The sequence below is a fragment of the Ambystoma mexicanum genome, chromosome 9 (assembly GCF_040938575.1).
Source record: "Ambystoma mexicanum isolate Mex_15411 chromosome 9, UKY_AmexF1_1, whole genome shotgun sequence".
In the NCBI taxonomy this organism is placed as follows: Eukaryota; Metazoa; Chordata; class Amphibia; order Caudata; family Ambystomatidae; genus Ambystoma; species Ambystoma mexicanum.
Genome location: NC_090931.1, coordinates 540,003,542 through 540,023,264, shown reverse-complemented (window position 1 = coordinate 540,023,264; position 19,723 = coordinate 540,003,542). Strand labels below are relative to the sequence as shown.

General features: G+C 47.6%; 1 protein-coding gene across 1 annotated transcript in view; it reads left to right on the top strand.

The window, feature by feature from the left end:
• MED13 (mediator complex subunit 13) overlaps window positions 1–19,723 on the top strand; it is a 1,760,496-nt gene that overhangs the window by 137,578 nt on the left and 1,603,195 nt on the right. Inside the window, exon 3 of the mRNA XM_069615091.1 lies at window positions 19,413–19,581. Within this exon, the coding sequence (XP_069471192.1) occupies window positions 19,413–19,581 (169 nt within the window). The remainder of the gene's footprint in view (window positions 1–19,412; window positions 19,582–19,723) is intronic.

Genomic DNA, 19,723 nt, shown 5'->3' with positions numbered 1-19,723 from the left:
AAAGTCTATTCAATGGAGAATCGATCCTTCTCTGCTCACCCCTAATCTTACCTGGGCAGTTAACCCACAAATAGAAAAGTTATTCAGGGCCACCCCCTCTGACCAACTTTATAAAAGGGGTCAGCTAAAACCAGACTCATTAGTGGTTACAACCACCAGGAAGAGGTCGGGAACACCACTAGCATCTTCAGAGGCTCCCACGGACAAGGGGAGCAAGAGAATATATGTGCTAGGAAAAAGTGTCTTCCACTTGCTAACACTATCGCTCTGCTGGCAAGCTACAACTGCCATCAATGGGAACAGCTAGCTGCCCTCATTGCTTCCGCAACAGAACCTATAAAGAGCCAGTTGGGCCAGATTGCTTCGGAAGGAAGATGGTGTCCAGATGCTTTCTCAAGGCTAACTTTGATGCAGCAGTCAACGCAGGGAGGCTTATTGCAGAAAGCACAGTAATCAAAAGACACGCATGGATGAGGCAGTCGCGTGTAAACCTGAGACCCAAGCCACCCTCATTGACATGCCGGTGGAACCAAACATCCTGTTTGGAAAGGCAGTGGAGGAAGCGTTTAAAACGGCTAAGGACGAATACGACACCTTAAAGTCCTTGGCCAACTAACTAATAAACCCACAAACCAGCAGCAGAAATAATAAATTTTGTTGCTCTTGCGTCCAAAATTCCCAGAGAGGGTCCCATTACTTTCAGAACCAAGGAACATCGTGGGGCGGCAACCAACAAGCTACCCAGGGTTTCGCCAGAGGTCAAAAGAGGGGCCGTGATGGCGGGAGAGGTAGCCCAGGTAGATGCGCTACACCTCCCAACAAACAGTGACGTTCCGCTCCAGGTCCCGTCCCATACATCCCCAGTAGGGGGGCGCATTTCCACCTTCACCCACGCATGGGGAAGGGATCACTTCAGATAGATGGGTGTTGTCCACAGTGTCCGCGGGATACTGTATCGAACTGTTGGAACACCCCTGCGACCATCCTCCAAGACAGAAAATGCACTCCTTGGAGCAGCAAAGAATCCTCCTCGAGGAGATTGTCATTCTTCTTGCAAAGGACACAATAGAACTCATCCCGGGCAACCAGGTAAACAAGGGTATTTATTAAATTTACTGCCTTGTGCCAAAAAAGTTCTAATGATGTGCCCAGTATTAGACTTAAGCCCTGCAAACAAGTATGTCAAGCCTCGTAATCCCCCTACTAAGAAGAGGAGATTAAATGGCAACATTTGACATGAAAGATGCCTATTTTAATATTTCCATGTTCCCAACGCACAGAAGGTTCTTGTGCTTCAAGGTAGATAGCCAGCACTACCAGTTCAAAGTGCTGCCCTTCGGTATAGCCTCTGCTCCAAGGGTATTCACCAAAGTACTGGCGTTGGTGGCAGCGCACCTACGCAGGGAGGCAATCCCAGTGTACCCTTACCTGGACGACTGGCTCATCACAGGGGAAACCCCCGTAATTTGCAGATCCAACATTCAAAGAACTATCAAGCTCCTCTTTCTATTGGGCTTCTCAATAAATGAGAAAAAAAATCAAGCCTGGTGCCAAGCACCTCTTAACAGTTCCTAGGAGCTGTCCTAGATACCAAAGAGGGGTTGGCCTTTCCATCAGAGGACCGAATTCGGAATCTGTTGCTGCAAATTCCTCTATCGGTCCAGTCGCCAGATAAGGGTGTGCAAAGCGATGTGTTAATTAGGCATGGTGGCATCATGCATTTACCTGGTTCCACAGACGCGCCTGCACCTGCGTCCCATGCAGGAATGGTTGGCCAAACAGTGGTCAAGTGGTCAGTGGGACGATTTAGTGGTTGTTTCGCCAACACTAGTACAGAGTCTTCGCTGGTGGACAAGAGAATCTTTCAAAGGGGAAACCCTTTCACGATCCAGAAATACAGGCCGTAGTCACAACAGACTCCACCCTGTCAGGGTGGGGAGCACACCTCCTTCACCACACTGCTCAGGGTCTCTGGGCTCACACAGTGGCTCAGAATCGCATCAACCTGCTAGAACTTCTGGGAGTCTTCAGAGCGCTTCGGGCATTCGAACCCCACCTATCCAACCTGTCGATGCAGATCCTATCGGACAGCACGACGGCAATGTTTTACATAAACAAAGAGGGGGGGGCACTTGTTCGCCAAATCTGTCCAGGCTTGCCCAGGAAAGTGGATATGGGCACTCAGACGTAACATTTACCTGTCGTCTCAACCTGTTCCAGGGGATCTCAATTCACTAGCGGATGCTTATAGCAGAGATCCCCTCCCAGAGGAACACGAATGGTGTCTTCTCTCAGTGGGGTTTCCCCACTATAGACCTTTTCGCCACAAGCGAAAACGGACCATGCCCAGAATTTGCATCCAGGTTCCCCCAGCCAGGCTCCAAGGGGAATGCTCTATGGATGAACTGGTCGGGGTTGTTTGCCTACGCTTTTCCACCAACCCCTCTGTTGAGGAAGGTGGTCAACAAGATGCACAGGTATCGATGAGGTTCATCCTAGTTGCTCCTATGTGGGCTAGACAACCGTGGTTCCCGCACCTGCACAAACTGGTGTTGTGCGAACTCATCAGACTCCTGTGCTGGTACAGCCTACTTTCCCAGCACAGAGGCCAAACAGTGCATCCTCAGCCCAACTCGATGAACTTTGCAGCATGGCTCCTGATTTCATAGTTTGGCCATCTCAATTTACCACAGAGATGTATGGACATCTTAAAAGAATCAAGAAAACCTAACAGAAGACACTGTTACTTTGATAAGTGGAAAAGATTTGTTCTTTGGTGCCAGAATAAACAAGTCAACCCAGTTGATTACACTCCTTCCAATATTAGACAAGCAGACAAGTTCCCGTGTATGGGAATTCCCGTCTTCTGCACTCTATCAAAGAGGCTCAATTACCGGGGCACACCTAAATTCTTACTATATCCAAAGCAAGACTACTCCTGAAACCATCCAGAAGAGACCACATCACTCCAGCCCTAAAAACACTACATTGGCTCCCAGTAAAACATTGCATCACCTTCAAAACAAAGTGCATAACGCACAGGGCAATCGGCAGACAAGGAGCAGAATTCCTACAAAAGAAAATTAGTCTACAAACCAACAAGACCCCTCCGATCAAGCAACGAAATCCGCCTGGAACTCAAACCATACCTTAAGAAAAAACTTGGAGGCACCTCATTCTACCACTTAGCCGCAAAAACCTGGAACAACATCCCAAAAGAAATAAGAAACACTGAAGATCACCTAAAATTCAGGAAATCACTAAAAACCTGGATCTTCAACACCACAGACTAAATCTGGAAACCAAAACCGGAAAAAGGATGACTAAACCAGAAAGGATACGGACATCCCCGACCCGAGAGTAACTCCCTGGTCACCTGGACGGGTGACACCAGATAGACTGGAACACATGTTCCTTCACGTGTCGAGGTCCCTCACTTTAATAGTGGAAACAGGCATTCCTTGCCATGACCCCCGTACTCCTGGCCGCTTCCTCCTAGGCTACTTCTCAGTCGTCTTCCTCTTGCCTGTGGCCGTTCGCTGTAGCACATCTTGGCTCTAAACTGGCAACTTCTTTCCAGGGGGGGGAAGCCCCCTTCCTTTTTCAATGGAGCATGGGCACCTCTGGAGTGGCTGACACAGCGGGTCCTATTTGGGGATTTCTTTCCTCACTTTTAAAAAAAAATATATTTGTTACATTTATTTAGATTTATTTAGCGCGCATACAGCCCAGGGACATTGAGGTGCTGCTACTTGCGAGAGCTTAGTTACAGATGTACAGGAGTGGTAGCAGTCGTTGGCACATCATAAATCAATAGTCCTCATTACAGCTTATGCAGTGGGTCCTATGTTTAATATTCATGCTGATACGAGGGACCATATGAGAAGAGGATGGTTTTCATTGATTTACGGAAAGCGAAGAGCGAGGCCTCACCTCGAATAGTGGGAGGTAGGACATTCCAGTGAGTGGGTGCGACATATGGGAAGCTGGATACGCCCGCTCTGGCTCTTTTTACTAGTGGCACACAGAGCATGTTGGAATAGGGTGATCTGGTTGGTCTTGTAGAGGAGACTGGGTGAATCATTTGTGAGAGGTAATCTGGAGCAGTGAGGTGGATGCACTTGTGGGTCAGTGTCAGAGCTTTGAAGACTATTCTTTCCTTTATTGGGAGCCAGTGGGCTAGTTTTCTGGCCTCCGATGTGTTCCCTTTTGGCAATGCCTTGGGCTGTACGGAGAGCACTATTCTGGATGACTTGCAGCCTCTCCAGGTTTTTATTGGATGTTCCTTGAAAGAGTACATTGCAGTAGTCTAGCCTGGAGCCAGTGATGGCTCTGGCTATGTTTGCGCAGTTCTCTTTGGAGAGAAAGGGCCTGACTGCGTTGATCAGTTTAGCATGATATGCGGCTGAGGAGGCAATTGTGTCGACTTGTCTGTGCATGGATAGGTTGGAATCCAAATAGACTCCAAGAGTTTTGACTGAGTCTGAGACTGGTATTTTGATGGTGTCGATGGTGAAGTGACTAAATTGGGAGTCTAGATTTTTTTAGCATGTCAGGGGAACCTACCAGTAGGAATTTGGTCTTGTCAGAGTTGAGGCATAGTCCATTGTCTGCCATCCAGGCTTGGATGGTGTTGCAGGGGTTAAGGAGTCAGTGTCATAGTTGCCACTGAGGGTGAGGAGGATCTGGGTATCGTCCACGTAGTTGGTGTAGGAGATGTCCATAGCTTCGAGGAAGAGGGGTCGTGTGAAGATGTAGAGGGTGGGGGAGAGGCAGGAGCCTTGGGGCACACCACAGTGTATGATGGTGGGTGAGGCGGAGGCTAAGTCGGAGAATACTTGCATGGTTCTGTCTTGTAGGAAGGAGGTGAGCCATGCTGTGGCGTCAGGGGAGAACTTGGCATGGGAAGAAAAGGATGGCATAGGACGTCGTGGTCTACGAGGTCGAATGCTGCGGGTAGGTCAAGAAGTAGGCGAAGTGCTGGTTTGCCCATGTCTCTGGCATCGTCCATCTGGTTTTTCAGGTCAAGTACGGCCAGTTTCAGTTCCGTGAGTGGGGCAGAAGCCAGATTGGCGGAGTCCCATGAGTTTGTTCACTTTAATGAAGAGCTGAACCTGCAGGTAGGCTGCTTTGTCCAGTATTCTGAGGAGCAATGGGACAGTGGTGATGGGTCTATAGTTGTTAGGGGAGGTGGGATCGAGAGGAGTTTTTTTAAAGAGGGGGTGGACACAAGCTTCCTTGAGGGAGGCAGGACTTTCCCTGTGGCAAAGCAGGCATTGACAAAGGCTGTCAAGAAAAGAGCTAGCGCTTCAGTACAGTCCTTGATAGTGGCTGGGCAGGGATCACCATTACAGTTAGAGGGTTTGATATTCCTCATATTGATGTCTTTTTCCTGTATGGATTTGAAGAAGGGTTGGGGGGTCCGAGGCTGTTGGTGGGACAGGGATATGCGTATTAGGCAGGGCTTGTTTAGTAGCTAATATTTTGTTTTGGATAAGGCTCAATTTGGTGTGCATAGCCGTTTGAATTTCATTGCACCAGGCTTCGTCTTTGGTGAAATTCTGGAGGGCAGGAGTCTCTAACTCCCTGAAAATGGCAATTTTTTAAAAAATGTCCTTTTGGAGTCCATAGCGAAGGCAGCCGCCTTGGCCTCCCCGTAAGCATTCTGTTAACACTACTCTTGATATGTTCTAGGGCTGATGCTCTGTTTGATCAAGCAGTATATTTTTAAAGAAAATCAGTTCACTGACTGTGTATGATTCAGCACTTGGAATTCTCCCACAAGTATGGAGAAAATGGGACGGGATGGTATGGTATTTATAATTGCCTATACAAAGGTAAGTGTTTCAAAGTGCTCAAGGAGGGTGTGAACATGAGGAAATGTTGTTCAGACCGCTTGAAATTCTGAGACGATCATAGTCTGCACAGGCAGAGTAAGTGCATAAACAGTTGAGCTGTAGCAAATAAGCCTGACGGCGATTCTGCAGTTTTAACAGTGCAATTAAGGGGTGAAGACAAGGGAGGACAGACTATCTTCAGGCATGGTGCTTGCGTATTGTGCAGGCTTTCACAGGGAGGGGGGGGGGTGGTCCAAGTGCACCCAGTAGGTGGAGACTGGGGTAAGTGGAAAGAGAGAGAGAGAGAGAGAGGCACTCTTTGGTTATTTCTCATGTGCAGTGAGAATGGGTGGGTTGTAGGGCCCTGAGGCAAGTGCGAAAGAGGATTGGCGGGCATGCCTGGGACCTGTGAGACTCTTTGAGGTACACTAGTTGGCAAGCTGCAAGGGAGAGTGGGGGGGGGGGGAGGGGAGGAGGGAAGAGCCGAGAGCTAGGTTAGCAGGGTACAGGGAAGGAAGAGAAGAGGAAGGTCTTGGGGAGTTTCTGGAACTTAAAAATATCAGGCTCAAGACGGAGGATGGCAGGTTGGCTATTTCAGAGGGATGCACCTGCTTCTATAAATATATTTTAGTTACAGATACTTTGTTCAAAAAGGACTCTGGGGCAGGACACAGCCCAGGAAGGTGGGACTGAAGCTGCACATGCGCTCGCTCGCACCTCAAATACATTTTTCCTTTTGGTGCTTATAAAGTGCTTCAGTCTTTTTCTAATGGACAGAATCTTAGACGTATGGAGGAAATGGTACTCTGGTGGCGGGGGGGGGGGAGGGCTTAGGAGTTTTTTTTTACCCAATATTTTCAGAGTTGGAGAGCATCGCTCTGTGACCACGCGCAGGTCTTTGATGCAAAACCACACTGAGAAAACACAGGTGCGAATCCCACATCCTCCGAGTTATAAATAACCTGCACTAGAACATCACAATGAACTGTCAACTAGATACCTACGGGTTATGTGCGCTGCAAATAAAATAAGGATTCGTCATAGTGGTTGTCTTCCTAATTAATGCCCTCGAAGGGAAATGGGACCTCCAGTTCTATCTATTTTGCGCTAAGCAGTTCACATCAGTTTACTGTGCGTTATGGGGGCAGGGTGTGCAGGGTGTGCTGGTTGGAAGCCTAAGACACCATCCCACTGAATTGAATTGTGCATACTCCTACGCCCAGCCCCCTTTCCTCCATACTTGTGGGACCAAATTTACTGGACCACTGCACCTGACCCTGGCCCCACCCATCGCCCTTCAGTCCTTTTCTCTGTGCAGTCGGACGCACTTGCATCTCAAGGAATATTGTTCTTTTTGTTCCCTTGTCCTTCATTTTCATGCTCCGGTTCCACTATCTTCTGTCTATGCCGGAGCGTCTGGGATTCGTATCCTGTTCATCAGGGCAGATTCCCACCCCACTCTTTACCTGGAGTGCTTGGGCCGAACCACCAGTGGGATATTTACTTCTACCACGACCCACTCAACGTCTGGGCACTCAAGCGTTGGCCTGTCAGGTGGGAGGTGTTCCAGGGAATTCCTCCACCACATTTTACATCAGTTCATTGAAGATAAAAGGAAGCAACAGGTTAGTTTGTTCCTTTTTTAGAGCACCCCAGCCAGACGACTGTCCTGGGGTCTTTGGGTCCAGGAGGGGCTCACGTGGCTCTTTTGCCAGGGATCTCCCTGAGGTGTCCCGAAAGGGATCTAAGCAGCACTCTGGAGTTTCCTGTGAGGTGCCCTGCAGGGGGGCTGCCATGACCGGATCTTCATCAGAAGGTCCCCTTTTGGGGGCTAAAGGTAGCCCTAGTACTTCTGGGGCAGTTGTCACTGGGGTCAGTCCTGAGGTTTCTACATCTGGAACTTTGTGTACAGAGTCTCGGCTCAAGGTTCCTGTTAAAGTGATTAAACGTACCAAGGTTATCCCTGAGGTTCCCCATCTTGGGGCTATATCTAAGATCAGCAAGATTGTCCGCCCCCCCCTTGAGGGCTCTGGCTTCAGAGGGTGACTAAGCCTTCCCACACTCGGGCCTCTGGTCGTACCGATCCTGCTGAGGGGGCAAATGCCCCAAGTCTTAAAGTACCAGCTCTGCTGAGGTTCCTAGTCACAGGGCTAAAACTTGTTTGGTTTAAAAATAAAAATGCCCCTACAATCCCTGTATTGACAATGGCCTTAATGAAACCTGTGATGCAAATCACTTCAGGCAGTGACAAAATGGCGATTCAACCCACGCAGTCTGAGGCAGCCATTTTGACTAGCTCTTTCACACCAACGTTCTCAACAGCTGGTACAGAGGGGCCTAGCTTTGTGGCCGAGCAGCATTATCCACAGAATGTGGATAATAGAAATCCTTTTTGCCCTCCAATGGACTGGCATGCACCGTTCCCACTGCCAGTCTCGCTCCCTCCTGTGTCTGCTCCCTTAGTTTATGTGGGCCCAGTTGGAGGAGGGCCATCTTGGCAACCAGCCTCATTACAATCCTGGTGGTATGCCCCTCAAGAGTGGCTTCTAACCACTCCTCTGCCTAAACTGTCCTCTGAGGATGTGTTCTTTGGCAAATTCCAGGCCACTCTAACCCAATGAAGGCTTAGTTTTAAGGATCTATTCAAAGCTTCTCGAGCCGCAGCCTGCTCCTTCTACTCAGCAAGTTTTGGTAGTGCCTCCTCGTCCAGTGGGGGCGCCCCCTCCACACTGCCTCCACGATCACCAGTGCTTAAGGCACTGGTTGCACAATCAAATATGCCCAGTGTCTGAAGTATCACATGCTCTAGAGCCTTTTTCGGCTCCTGCCACAACCGACGGGGGACCAAGCAGGCCAGGATAATAAAGACCCGCCCCACTCTATCAGAGCTTTTCATGACTGGGTCTTGGATATGATGACGTTGCTGAATATTTCAATACCCGAGCCTCTGGCCCCCACAAGGAGTACTTTCAGAAGCATTCACTCTTACGACAGTGCACAGGCCTCTTCCTTGAAATGGATGCTCTTGCTGAATCTGCAAGGTCTGGGAGGAACCTCATTCCCGACAGCATGTAAATGGGGGGGGGGGGGGATTGACTTGCGCTACAAGCTACATTTGTCAGAGGACCTACCCTTGACTGCATGGCCACTCCATTGATCAACGGTGGCAGCAGCTACACTCCAATCTACGCCATCCTCCATGGCTGCCTCTCGGGTCCTGTCCAAGCAGGAGAAAAAATCCAATTTGTCTTCAGCTGCGGCAAGCGAATACTGCAGCAACAAATCTCAAGCAGTTGAAGGAGCTTTCCGAATTTCAGGTATGTATCCCACAGGGCAGGCTGGAAGATTATAAAGAGGGCCTATCCGCTGGCTGAGGACCTGCTGGAGGACAAGGCCCATAATGTAGATACTTCTGCTCTGGGCCTTATGGTTGGGGGAGACCTCTCCCGCCAAGCGTGGCTGCACGCGAAAAAGTTCTCAGAGGTTCACAACAAAGTACTCTACCTTCCCTTTTAAGGTAAAGAGCTGCTGACCCCCCCCCCCCCCGACCCCTGTCCATCGATGAGTAACTCAATAAAACAAAGGCAAGCACGCAAACTGCAAAATCATTGCTGGTCCTTGCAAACCTCCCCCCCCCCCCTCCTTGCTAAAGCAGCCTATAAGCAGAGGTATGGAACACAGACAAGGTCCTTCTCAGGTTTTAGAGGATTCCAGGAGCATCGAGCGCGCTGGGCAGAAGGTTCCTCTAGCACACCTCGACACAAGCAGCAAAAGCATAGTGGCCGGATTTTCCTCAGCCAACCATCCAAATGAGTTTTCCATCGGTCACACAAGACTCTGGTGGGAGGACATGTATCTTCTTATCTGAAGGTGTGACAGACCATCACAGAAGACTAAAAGGTTTTGTTTGTCGCCCGAGTGAACTTCCGCTTGCCCCTCCCTCATACCTCACCCTCTTCAGCAGACTGAGCCTCCCTCAGAGCCAAGGTACAGAAACCTCTTAACCTGAGCGGTGGAAACTGTTCCCTTGCATGAGCAAGGGGAGTCTTATTACTCCAGGCTGGACTTTGCAATATTCTTGACCTTTGTAATCTTTTCCTACCCCAAGAGAAATTTAAAGATCATCCAGATGAGTTCCTTTTTCCAGAAGGGCAATTGGCTCAGTTTGGTAGATCTTCAGGACACAAATGCACATCCTGATCTGGGGCCCACATGGGAGCGGCCTTCTATTTCCATGGGAGCGGCACACTTCCAATATAGAGTGCTGCAGTTTTGGTCTGAGCTTGGCACTGGTTATCGCAGTGTTCTTCAGACTGCAGGGAGTTCATGTCTATCCATATTTGGACGATTGGCTTCTGCTGAGTTCTTGCCCACGGGCTGCAACAGCCAATCGTCAATCACTCCATCTCCTGTTCCATCTGGGGCTGTCGGTGAACTGGCGTAAATCGTCTGATGGTTGCTCAAAATCTGATTGTGCTAGGTTTCCCTTGGTATACGGTCTATGCCAGAGTTCTCCTAACAGGACAGAATAGCGGATTTATCAACCATGTGCCTTCTTTTCCTGAGCCCCTCCCACACATCGGCCTGGTGGTTGCAGGGACACCAGGGCCTGATGGCTTCATGTGTTCTTGCCCTACCTCTTGCAAGACTGAAAATGAGGTGCACACAGCTTGTGCTTTGGAGCTGCTGGTCCTAAGCTGTGGACCCGGACTCAAAAATGATTCTGATACCATCCTCCATGACGGCTGATCTCCATGGTGGTCCATTTCGTACAAACTTTCCGTGTGAACCTCCTTCCAGAAGCCCTTGCCACAGGTTACAGTTACAGCATACTCCTGCCTAGGGTGAGGAGCGATGTTGGGTCACCTCAGTGTAAGATCTGTGGACGTCCCTGGACATGTCTCATCAACTACCTAGGACTCTTGGCCTTCTATCAACAGTGGTGCAAATTTGCACTGACTAGTCTGTAGCTATGTTATACATAAACAGTGGGGAACCAGGGCACCACCTCTAGTGGATCTAGCTATCCAGATTTAGAACTGCGTAGTCCAACGTGATGTCTGGCTGCAGGCTGTGCACGTTCTGTGTCGGATCAATGTTTCGGCAGATTCTCTGGGTCCCCAATCTATGGCGAATTATGAGTGGGAAGTGAAAAACGATGTTCTTTTCAAGCTTTTCCAGCAATGGGGTTCTCCAATGTTAGACCTTTTTGCGACTTTAACGGGACACTACCACTCTATGCCTCCAGGGACGGTCTCGGAGCATCTTCCTTGGGTGAGGCCCTTGAGATTCCTTGGTACAACATGAAGGCTTATGCCTTCCCTCCTTAGCCGTTGATTAATCGGTCTCTCTGGAAGCTCAGGAGTGCCTCCAACTACGCACTCTTCTGCATAGCTCCTTGGTGGCCAGCCAGGTTCTGGTTTTTGAAGCTGCTGCACCGATCAATATCTGACCCGCTCAGGTTGCTGAATATTACTGACCTCAACCAGAGCAATCGCCAGGTGTGACGCCCCCCCCCCAACCCCCAGCAATGGCTTCGTTTTTGTCATTAGTGTCTTGCTAAACAGTTTGATAGTCGACGTGCTTCTATTGACTGTCTTGTCTTTTATATCGGACCTTTTGCAGCCTCTGGCGTCCATGTTTTATCGTGCAGAACATATCAGCCATTGCAGCTTGTCTTTCCGCAGGCAGTTGATTGTTTTCTCTGACAAACCTAGTTATGAAGAGGCATTTCGCAGGTGGTCGTTATCTTTCCGCCAGTCAGGCCTCCTCTCCCGAAATGGGATCTGAAGGTCGTCCTTACCGCTTTGTGTCACAAGCCAAATGTCTACTATGGAGCTGAACTTTCTTTCTTGGAAAGTGGTCTTGATTGCGGTAAATCTGCGGGAATAAGTGAGCTACAAGCTCTATATTGAACGCCTGTTAATGACTTTCCACAAGGATAAGGTGGTGCTTCACCCATCTTTTCCTTACAAATAAAAGTTCCTCAAAACAATCGATAGCCTTACCACGATCTCTGATGCAGGACAGGTTGTACATAACCTAGATGTCAGACAAGCTCTGAAGTTTTACCTTGACGGAACAAGTAAACTTAGAAGCTCCTCACAACTCTCCCTTTCGGGGACCCAAAAGGGAAACAGGCTTCAAAAGCCTCCATCTCTCGCTGGGTCGCTTCATCTATCTCAGCTTATACAATTTAAGGCCTTCAGCCCCCAAGGGGCGTTAACGCACATTTGGTCGGAGGCAAAGCGGCTGCTGTTGCCTTCCAGAAATGTCCCTTGGGAGTCCATAAGCAGGACTGCTACGTGGGCTTTCCCCTCTGCTTTTTGTCGACCTTGTCTTGTCTGTAGCTCCAGGGCTGATGCCCAGTTTGGTCAGGCAGTTCTTAAGAACCTATTCCAGTAAGGGAAATTTCCATCCTCCCTGTTTTTTCGTCACTGCTTGGGAAATCTCCCAAAAGTATGGAGAAAAGAGGGCAGGCTGTAGGAGTATGACAGTCACCGTAGTGACTACCTTACTCCTAGTCCATAGTCCCCTTTCCTCCATATGCCCACCCGCCGTCCCCTCTAAAAAAAAAATGTCCTATTTTGCTAATGGTCTTTTGACTTTGGCGATAGATGAGGGCTGAAGGGCGGGGCACAGGGCGGCGAGGCTATGTGCGGTTGCCCCGGTGTAAAAAATATACTGGTATTTTTGATGCTTCGAAAGTACTCCGCTGCCGTCCCAATGGATGGAATGTCCCAAAGTATGGAGATGAAGGGATTATGGGCTAGGAGTAAGGTAGTCGCTACAGTGAGTAACTTTGTTATTGTACGAGGCTACAATTATCGAGGGCTGCCTTTCCCCAAAGATCTCCATGCACATGTTTGCGCCAAAATGTTCTGTGGCTTTTCATATACATGCACCCTTGGAGGTGGTTGTTGGAGCGCTCAATTTGGCCTTTGCTTATTCTTTCTGCTGGCAATACTTTGTGGAATCCAGTTCCTCAGCGAATGCTAAGTTCTGTCGAGCAGCCCTGTAAAATGTTTGGTTAGGACCGGGAGTCAAGATTTGTGCTCCTTCACTGTGTATGCGAATTAGCCTTTCACAGGTATTCAGCGGTATCGGATGTAGGCAAGTCACCTTAATGACTACAACTAGTCCATAGACCCCGCTCCCTTTCCATACTTCCTCGCCCACGTTTCCATACACCCTCCCACCTGCTTTGATAAACTAGTATGGTTATTGCCTAGGCTGTACCTGACTGGGCAAGGCCGGGGATAGACCCTGGAAGGTTGTGGTCTCTTGCACACAACTAACACATTTGGGGGTCCTTTTTTTGCTTTGAACCAAAATGCTCTGGTCCTCTCCCTGCGAGTGTGGGAAACGCACCAGAAGTATGTCCGAAGATGTACTTTGGACTAGGAGTACAGTAGCCGCTATAGTAACATTTCCTTTATCGATGGTTTTACAAGTGGTAGAAATCTGTTATGAAGCGCTATATAATACATTATGGTGGGCTACAGGCTTTAGCACCAATTCCGAAGTCTATAGCTGTAATTTCTCAGACCTCAGATCTTTCTGGAATGTGTTGGAAAGTTGCGCATAGTTTTTCTTTTTCCAAATGTAGACAGAGCTAACTGCTGCCGCCTTAGAGTTTTTATTGTTTATTAAAGATGAACATTAAATGAGCTGGCCATAGTCAACTGCCTCTCCCTATGTTTCAGTAATCAAACCGGCTGCTAAACCTTCTTACAGGTCTCAGCTTCCCACATGCAGAAAACACCTATGTGGAGCTTGCACTGCTGTTGCTGCCATTGTTGTGCCAGTTTTGTTTGCATAAAGTGAGTGCTGTTCCCGCCATAGTGGACCAGTTATCGGTATATATCCTGCTGCTTTCCATGTAATACTAGTTCTGTATGTGAATCTTGCACAGCTCTGCCCAGTCTTTTTTTTCTTTTTGTGAGTGACGCTAGTCTTGCTCCTTCATGCTTGCCCCGTTTTGTGTGGGGACCGCTTTCTACGCTGAAGGTTTAATGTTTAAAATGTCCAAGGATTTTGTAAACAAAATCTGCACGTGGCTCAGTAGGGTTGCACAATGCACGTAGAGGCAAATCATTTTTGGCAGAGGTTATGTTCAAGTTATAAAACAGGGTAGCCTGCAATATCTGTAGGAAAGACTGGATACTTTCTTAGTCTAGTTATGGCCTACTAACCGATTACAGAGCAGTGGTAATGTCATGTCTGCTGCTTGAGCCAGCAGAGGGAACCTCAGCAGTTCATACAGCACTTTCTTGCTTGCTGAATAGTTTTCACTTTGCAGACATTTGACCAGGAATGATTTATGGTATAATGTTTAATTTGTGCTGTTGACTTGTGAGTGTGAAGAATCTGATGGGCTTGGTCTGGGAACCTCATGTGGCCAGGCAATGGCAGACGCTTTCTGATCCTGGGGCTGGTGTACTGAGGGAGAATCATATGGAGGGGTGGGGGGGTGAGACGGACCAAGACTGGGAGGAACCCCTTTAACTTCCCCTGTAATCCCTCCCTTTGTTGGCTTTTTGCCAAATTAAGTAAGTGGGAGGAGGGGGACCTAACTGTCCCAAATGCCCATGGTATTGAGACGATAAAGAGATATGTAGAAGTGGAGGACAGGTAATTAGGCCTAAGCCTTTGCCAGGGTCCTGCACCTTAATTAATCGCCCCACCTAATCGGCATAAACGGCTGCAGCAGGAGGGGTAAGATGGAAGTAGCTGGAAGGCTGGTGGTGGTGGTAGAAGAACACAAGGCTGGCAGTTCATGAGGAATTGTGATCACTTAAGTGATGCCAGAGACTTAAAGGGCAGATTACACCTGCATGTTTTGAGAGGGTCCTGGTTTCACAAGCCTTGCCGTGGCTGTGCTGAGTGAAGGGCTTTCCAGGTGTACCTTGTGGCTGGAATTGCAGAGCCGTGACAGTGATGAAGCCAGAGGCCTATAGCAAGAAGCATGCTGAGGGACAGAGGTGAAGGAGACTCCCATTTGGCGTGTCCAGACACAACTGTGCTGCAGAGGGATATTGCTCCCAAGAGTGCCTAAAGTCGTAGTAGAAGAGGTTAGGAAGATGAAGCAGCCTGCAACTGCAGCGTTCCTGGAGCCGGTGAGTGAAGTTTGGTCTTCAGGTTCACTCAAACCCTTGCTGATAACTGGTAACAGCTCTAAAGTGGCTTGAATAAGAGTCAAAGCGAGCATGAACTGTTCATCGTTGTGAAAGATATGCTTTACAATGGATATGTATTGTGTGCACTTCTAGCAAAAGTTGGTGCTTGTGTGTGAAGTAACGACTTTAATTTCCCATGATCAAACTTTTAAAAGTTGCTGGAGTGATCGTGTGCCTCCAATAAAAAGGGAATGCTGTCTAAAGTACTCTGAAAACCCTGAAGCTGACTATCACACTTGCTACAAGATTGAAAGGCATCAAAGAAAGGTCACGTGTGACCCATTTGTGACAACCAACTGGAGTAGAAAGTGTCTGTTAATACGGGGGAATACAAACCCTTGCCGATCGTTGAGGTTGAAAATCTACCTTATACTGGTCACGTATGCCTGTTTTTTCTGACTAAACCTTGGAACACCTAGGGCATTTGTTAAACGCATAGGTAGTTGTATTAACTTATTACCCAAGGGAAGAGGCTAACCCTTTCTAAAGTGAAGAAATCCCTTTTTAAATCAATCCACCCTACGTATGAAGTTGTTGAAGGTCCTGTGTCCTCTGATACAAGTGGGACATTATCTGAAGCTGGAATGTGCCAACACAACTGGAACCAAGGCTGAACGAAGCTGGGGAAGTGAGCTGGGTGCTTGTAAGAAGATTGAGCAAATCTGTAATGCTGAGAATGAAGTTTAGAGAGTCAGTTGAAGCAGACAGGTTATCCTTGTGGCAGTAAGGCAGACAGAAGCTGCCTTTTTTTGGCGCAGAGGAAAGAGTGCCTTGCCTACCTGTAGAAGTCAGTGTCTAGTCTTTAAAATGCCTAACCATTCTAATGTATGAAGGTGAAGCAAAATTAACAGAACTGTGGTTGTGTAGAATACTGTCAGTGGATGTTACATAAAAGTTGGTTGAAGTAGTGGCATACTGTGGAACCAAGGAATCTGTTTTCGCACTAACCGTAGTAGAAAGTTGGTTGTCGAGGGGAAAACAACCCAAGAAGAAGCATCCTGACAATTATCCCAAATCTGTACTGCAGAGGTTATGAACACTTGTAGAATTGTAGAAGATGTTTGCTAATATATTCTTTGTACTGTGGTCCAACAATCTTGGAAGGAAGACATCCAGGATTACCATTGGTGCTATTTCCTTGGCTAGAATTGGAAAGGGATCTTTTCAACTGGAAGCTGAAGAACTGTTACCAGTCAACTTTTGCTTTTTTTGGAACTTATAAGAACTGGTTCAAGACTTCAATTTTCTTTATGAACATTTGGGAAAATAGACTTTGAACAATACTGGGGAAGGTATTTACCTAGGACAGGTGAGGGTTATTTAAATTACTCTGTTATTCAGTCATGTATGTTTATAATTTACTTTGAATGTTTAGTGTGAGGGCCAGTTTTTCTGCTAGGAGTGACTCCCTTAGTTAGACTAGATCAGGAACTCTGCGATAAGTAGGTTTAGATAACATTTATTTGCATATTTTTCCTTAAATAAAATGTCTAATTCTGAGAAATGCAAGCATTACTGACCCTTCACAGGAGGCTGGCCAAATTGGGCAAGGCTGTGTGGGAGAACCCAGGCAGAGCTACAGTTTTGGGCCAGGCATTAATGTACCCCCCACCCCATTGTTCATCGGGATATGTGGGCTCTAAAGGGGAACTGGTTTCTGACAGTTTCCAGGGAAGGGGGAGGGAAATCACGGTGTAGGACAGGTGGGCAAATGCACACTGGGGGGTGGGGGAAATAATGGATGAAAAGCAGGCCAGATTGTTAGATTGCGGTTACTGCGGAAGGGAGGAAGCTCTCCAAGAGGTGAACTGGGCTGCCATTACACTGGCTGTAAAGCTGACAACAGTTGCCTAGACTGGTAACTGGTTTAGGTTTCAGGAGGGGTTGGCTGGATTTTGAGTCAATGGGAGTTTCTTTGCCTGGACAGGAGCAGTGCTCCAACCACCAACATAGTCATACTTGCATACAAATGCATGCAGTGGTGGGGCCTCTGCCTGGATGAACATAAGACTAAACAGGATAGCGGGAAGGCAACACTGGTATGCACGGCGGGGGGGGGGGGGGGGGGCGTGTCCCCACACATTGCAGCTATCCATGCAATGCAGGAACACTGGGCAAAAGGAGGGCAATATCCAGTGTGCCAGGAGGCAATATACTACAGAGATCATGAAGAAACAGTACAAAACTCAGTGAGCAGGCAGTGTTGAAACCAGTGAAGTGTTGCTGTAGTAAGCAAATACAGATTCTGGCACGAAGTAACAAAGCAAGGATACTTGGAAGAAATAAACACCAAGCTCAGGAAAGCAGAAAATTGGTGAAGAATGCAGGCTCGGATCAAATACAGTTTGTGCTTGTTTATAATTGGGGATAAGTGCGTGTAGAATCAGGCGGGTAAAAGGAAATATACTGCCACATAGTGCAAGATGAAAAATGCTTTTGGGAAAAATGAAGCCATTCAATACGTTGGTAAAAGAAATCCTATAGAAAGCCCATAGTCCACTTGTGACATGTGAAACACAAGTGAAGTTTGTCAGGGGTCCACATGGGTATACTGCCATTTACACTGTGTACTACTGGAGTTTACCACAAGAATCTGCATTTTATTACTATTAAAGCACAGCATGTAAACCTTTTTTTGGCAACATTTCATTAAACTGCTTCACTTCATTTCTGCAACTCATTAGATGCATTTTTTGTTTTTAATCCAAACCAATTATGTATTACATGGATCGGCTGATGTTCTGCTACATGGCACTTGTATAGTGCCTACTGCCATTTATATGGCCTCAAAGCGCTGTGGTGTTGAACGGCTTTTGGAAGACGTTAATCTGAGATTTAAGAGGTGAAGAAAAGTTTTCTAAAATGTGTGTGGGCAGTTTTGCCAGCACGAAGGTGGGTAGGGAGTTGCTAGGTCCCTAGCTGCAACCCATAGTAATCGGGTGAGGGAATGGGTGCCGTGACAAACGGCTGGTCTCAGTTTTGGGCAGGGTCTCTGCTGTATTGTGCGTGGGGTTTTGTTGTGTCGAGGTGCTGATCTTCCATTGAAGAGACCGACACCTGGTTGGGGTATTTCTTGCAGAGCTCATTGCAATGGCTTCACTGGGCTGCATTCAATTGGGTGGAGATGTGCCACCTTGCCTTTGTAGATTCTTGGTGCCCCAGCATTCCTGTCAAGGGTGAGTAATAATTAACCTAGGAGATGGGCCGAGTTTGTTAGGCTGTCAAAGGGAAGAGCCAGGTTTTGAGCACCTTCCTGGAGGCCAGGAGGTCTGTGACGGAGGTTAAAGGGATCAAGCTCCAGGTGGTGGATGCATGGACTGAGAAAGCTGAGCCCACCAATTCTTGTTTTTTAGTAGGTAGACGAGCAGCACTGGCTGCACCCGATTGCCTGTATCGTGTAAGTTTATGCTGCAGCTATTCCGGTCTTGTGTTGGGTGTGCAGATTGCTGTGAAGGGGAGTCATCTGATTGGAAGCCGTTGACTGACAAAGGGCTGGTGAGATGTTGCCTTTAGGGCTAGTAGGAGCATTGAGGCTGTTTTGTACCCGTTCTTAGTTATGTTGCGGTGGCTCCCAGGTATAGTGTGTTAGCATAGTGCAAGTGTTAAAGGATGATAGTCCTGATTGCAGAGATCCTTTGAGGGAAGGTCCGGTAGGGAAATGTGCAGTGGAGAATCTGCTGGTAGCAGCTTTTTGTCACCAAGCTGATTTGATATGGTCAGGTCTGCATCTGAGTTCTTAATGTTTTGGCAGTGGTGGCCGGTGTGCCTAGAAAGGGTGGCCACTAGGTCGGTTGGGTAAAGAGGGAGCTCTTCCCTCGGGTCATTGTCAATTTTTTTTCTGGGTTCAGTACGATGTGGTTGACCCGCATCCAGTGCTCAATTTCTGAGGCATGTTACAAAATTGGGGGCGGTGGCAAGTTTCTTTGGGATTTTGAAGACTAGTTGGTTGCCTGCTTAATTAAAGCAGGTTAGTCCATGGGGTGCTGCAGTGATAATCCATATGGAATGGTTTACAATGTGCTTCTAAATGAAAGGCATAAGGTATCCGTTTAACCTTTATTGTAAGAAATGTATACTCCCATATTGTAAAAGGGTTTACAGAAATTAGTTTAGGTTCTTTTTTTTGTGTATTTTGATTGTCTTGTTAGGACATCTTGGAATGTCTGCATATGGATGGAATGCACCTAGTAGGTTTTAAGCAGGGCTTTTCCGTCGGACCATTTTGATTTTATGACTAAACGTAGGAAGGGTTCTCTGTAAAATGACCGGTTCTAGGATTCCACATGGGAGTTTTGAGGAGCTCAATGCTACTTGTCTAATGTGGAGCCGACCTGGGGAATTCTCAGGCTTTGAGTTTGTTTAGTATTAAGCGTTACCCGCTTTCTTTATTTTGCAGAGGAAGAAGATGGGATCTGGGATAATGGACTTTCCTACGAGTGCCGCACATTGCTTTTCAAGGCAGTCCACAATTTGCTTGAAAGGTGCTTGATGAACCGTAACTTTGTGCGTATTGGAAAGTGGTTTGTGAAACCCTTTGAAAAGGATGAAAAGCCAATCAACAAAAGGTAGGTTTCTTAAATCCCAATTTTCATGTTGGAGCCAAGCAGTACCTAAGTGAAAGATTGCGATTTGTGGTTCGACTCACTGTTGAAATCCATGCATTGTTTTAATTTCCCACTTGTGCATTTATATTTTTAGCTTAAGTAG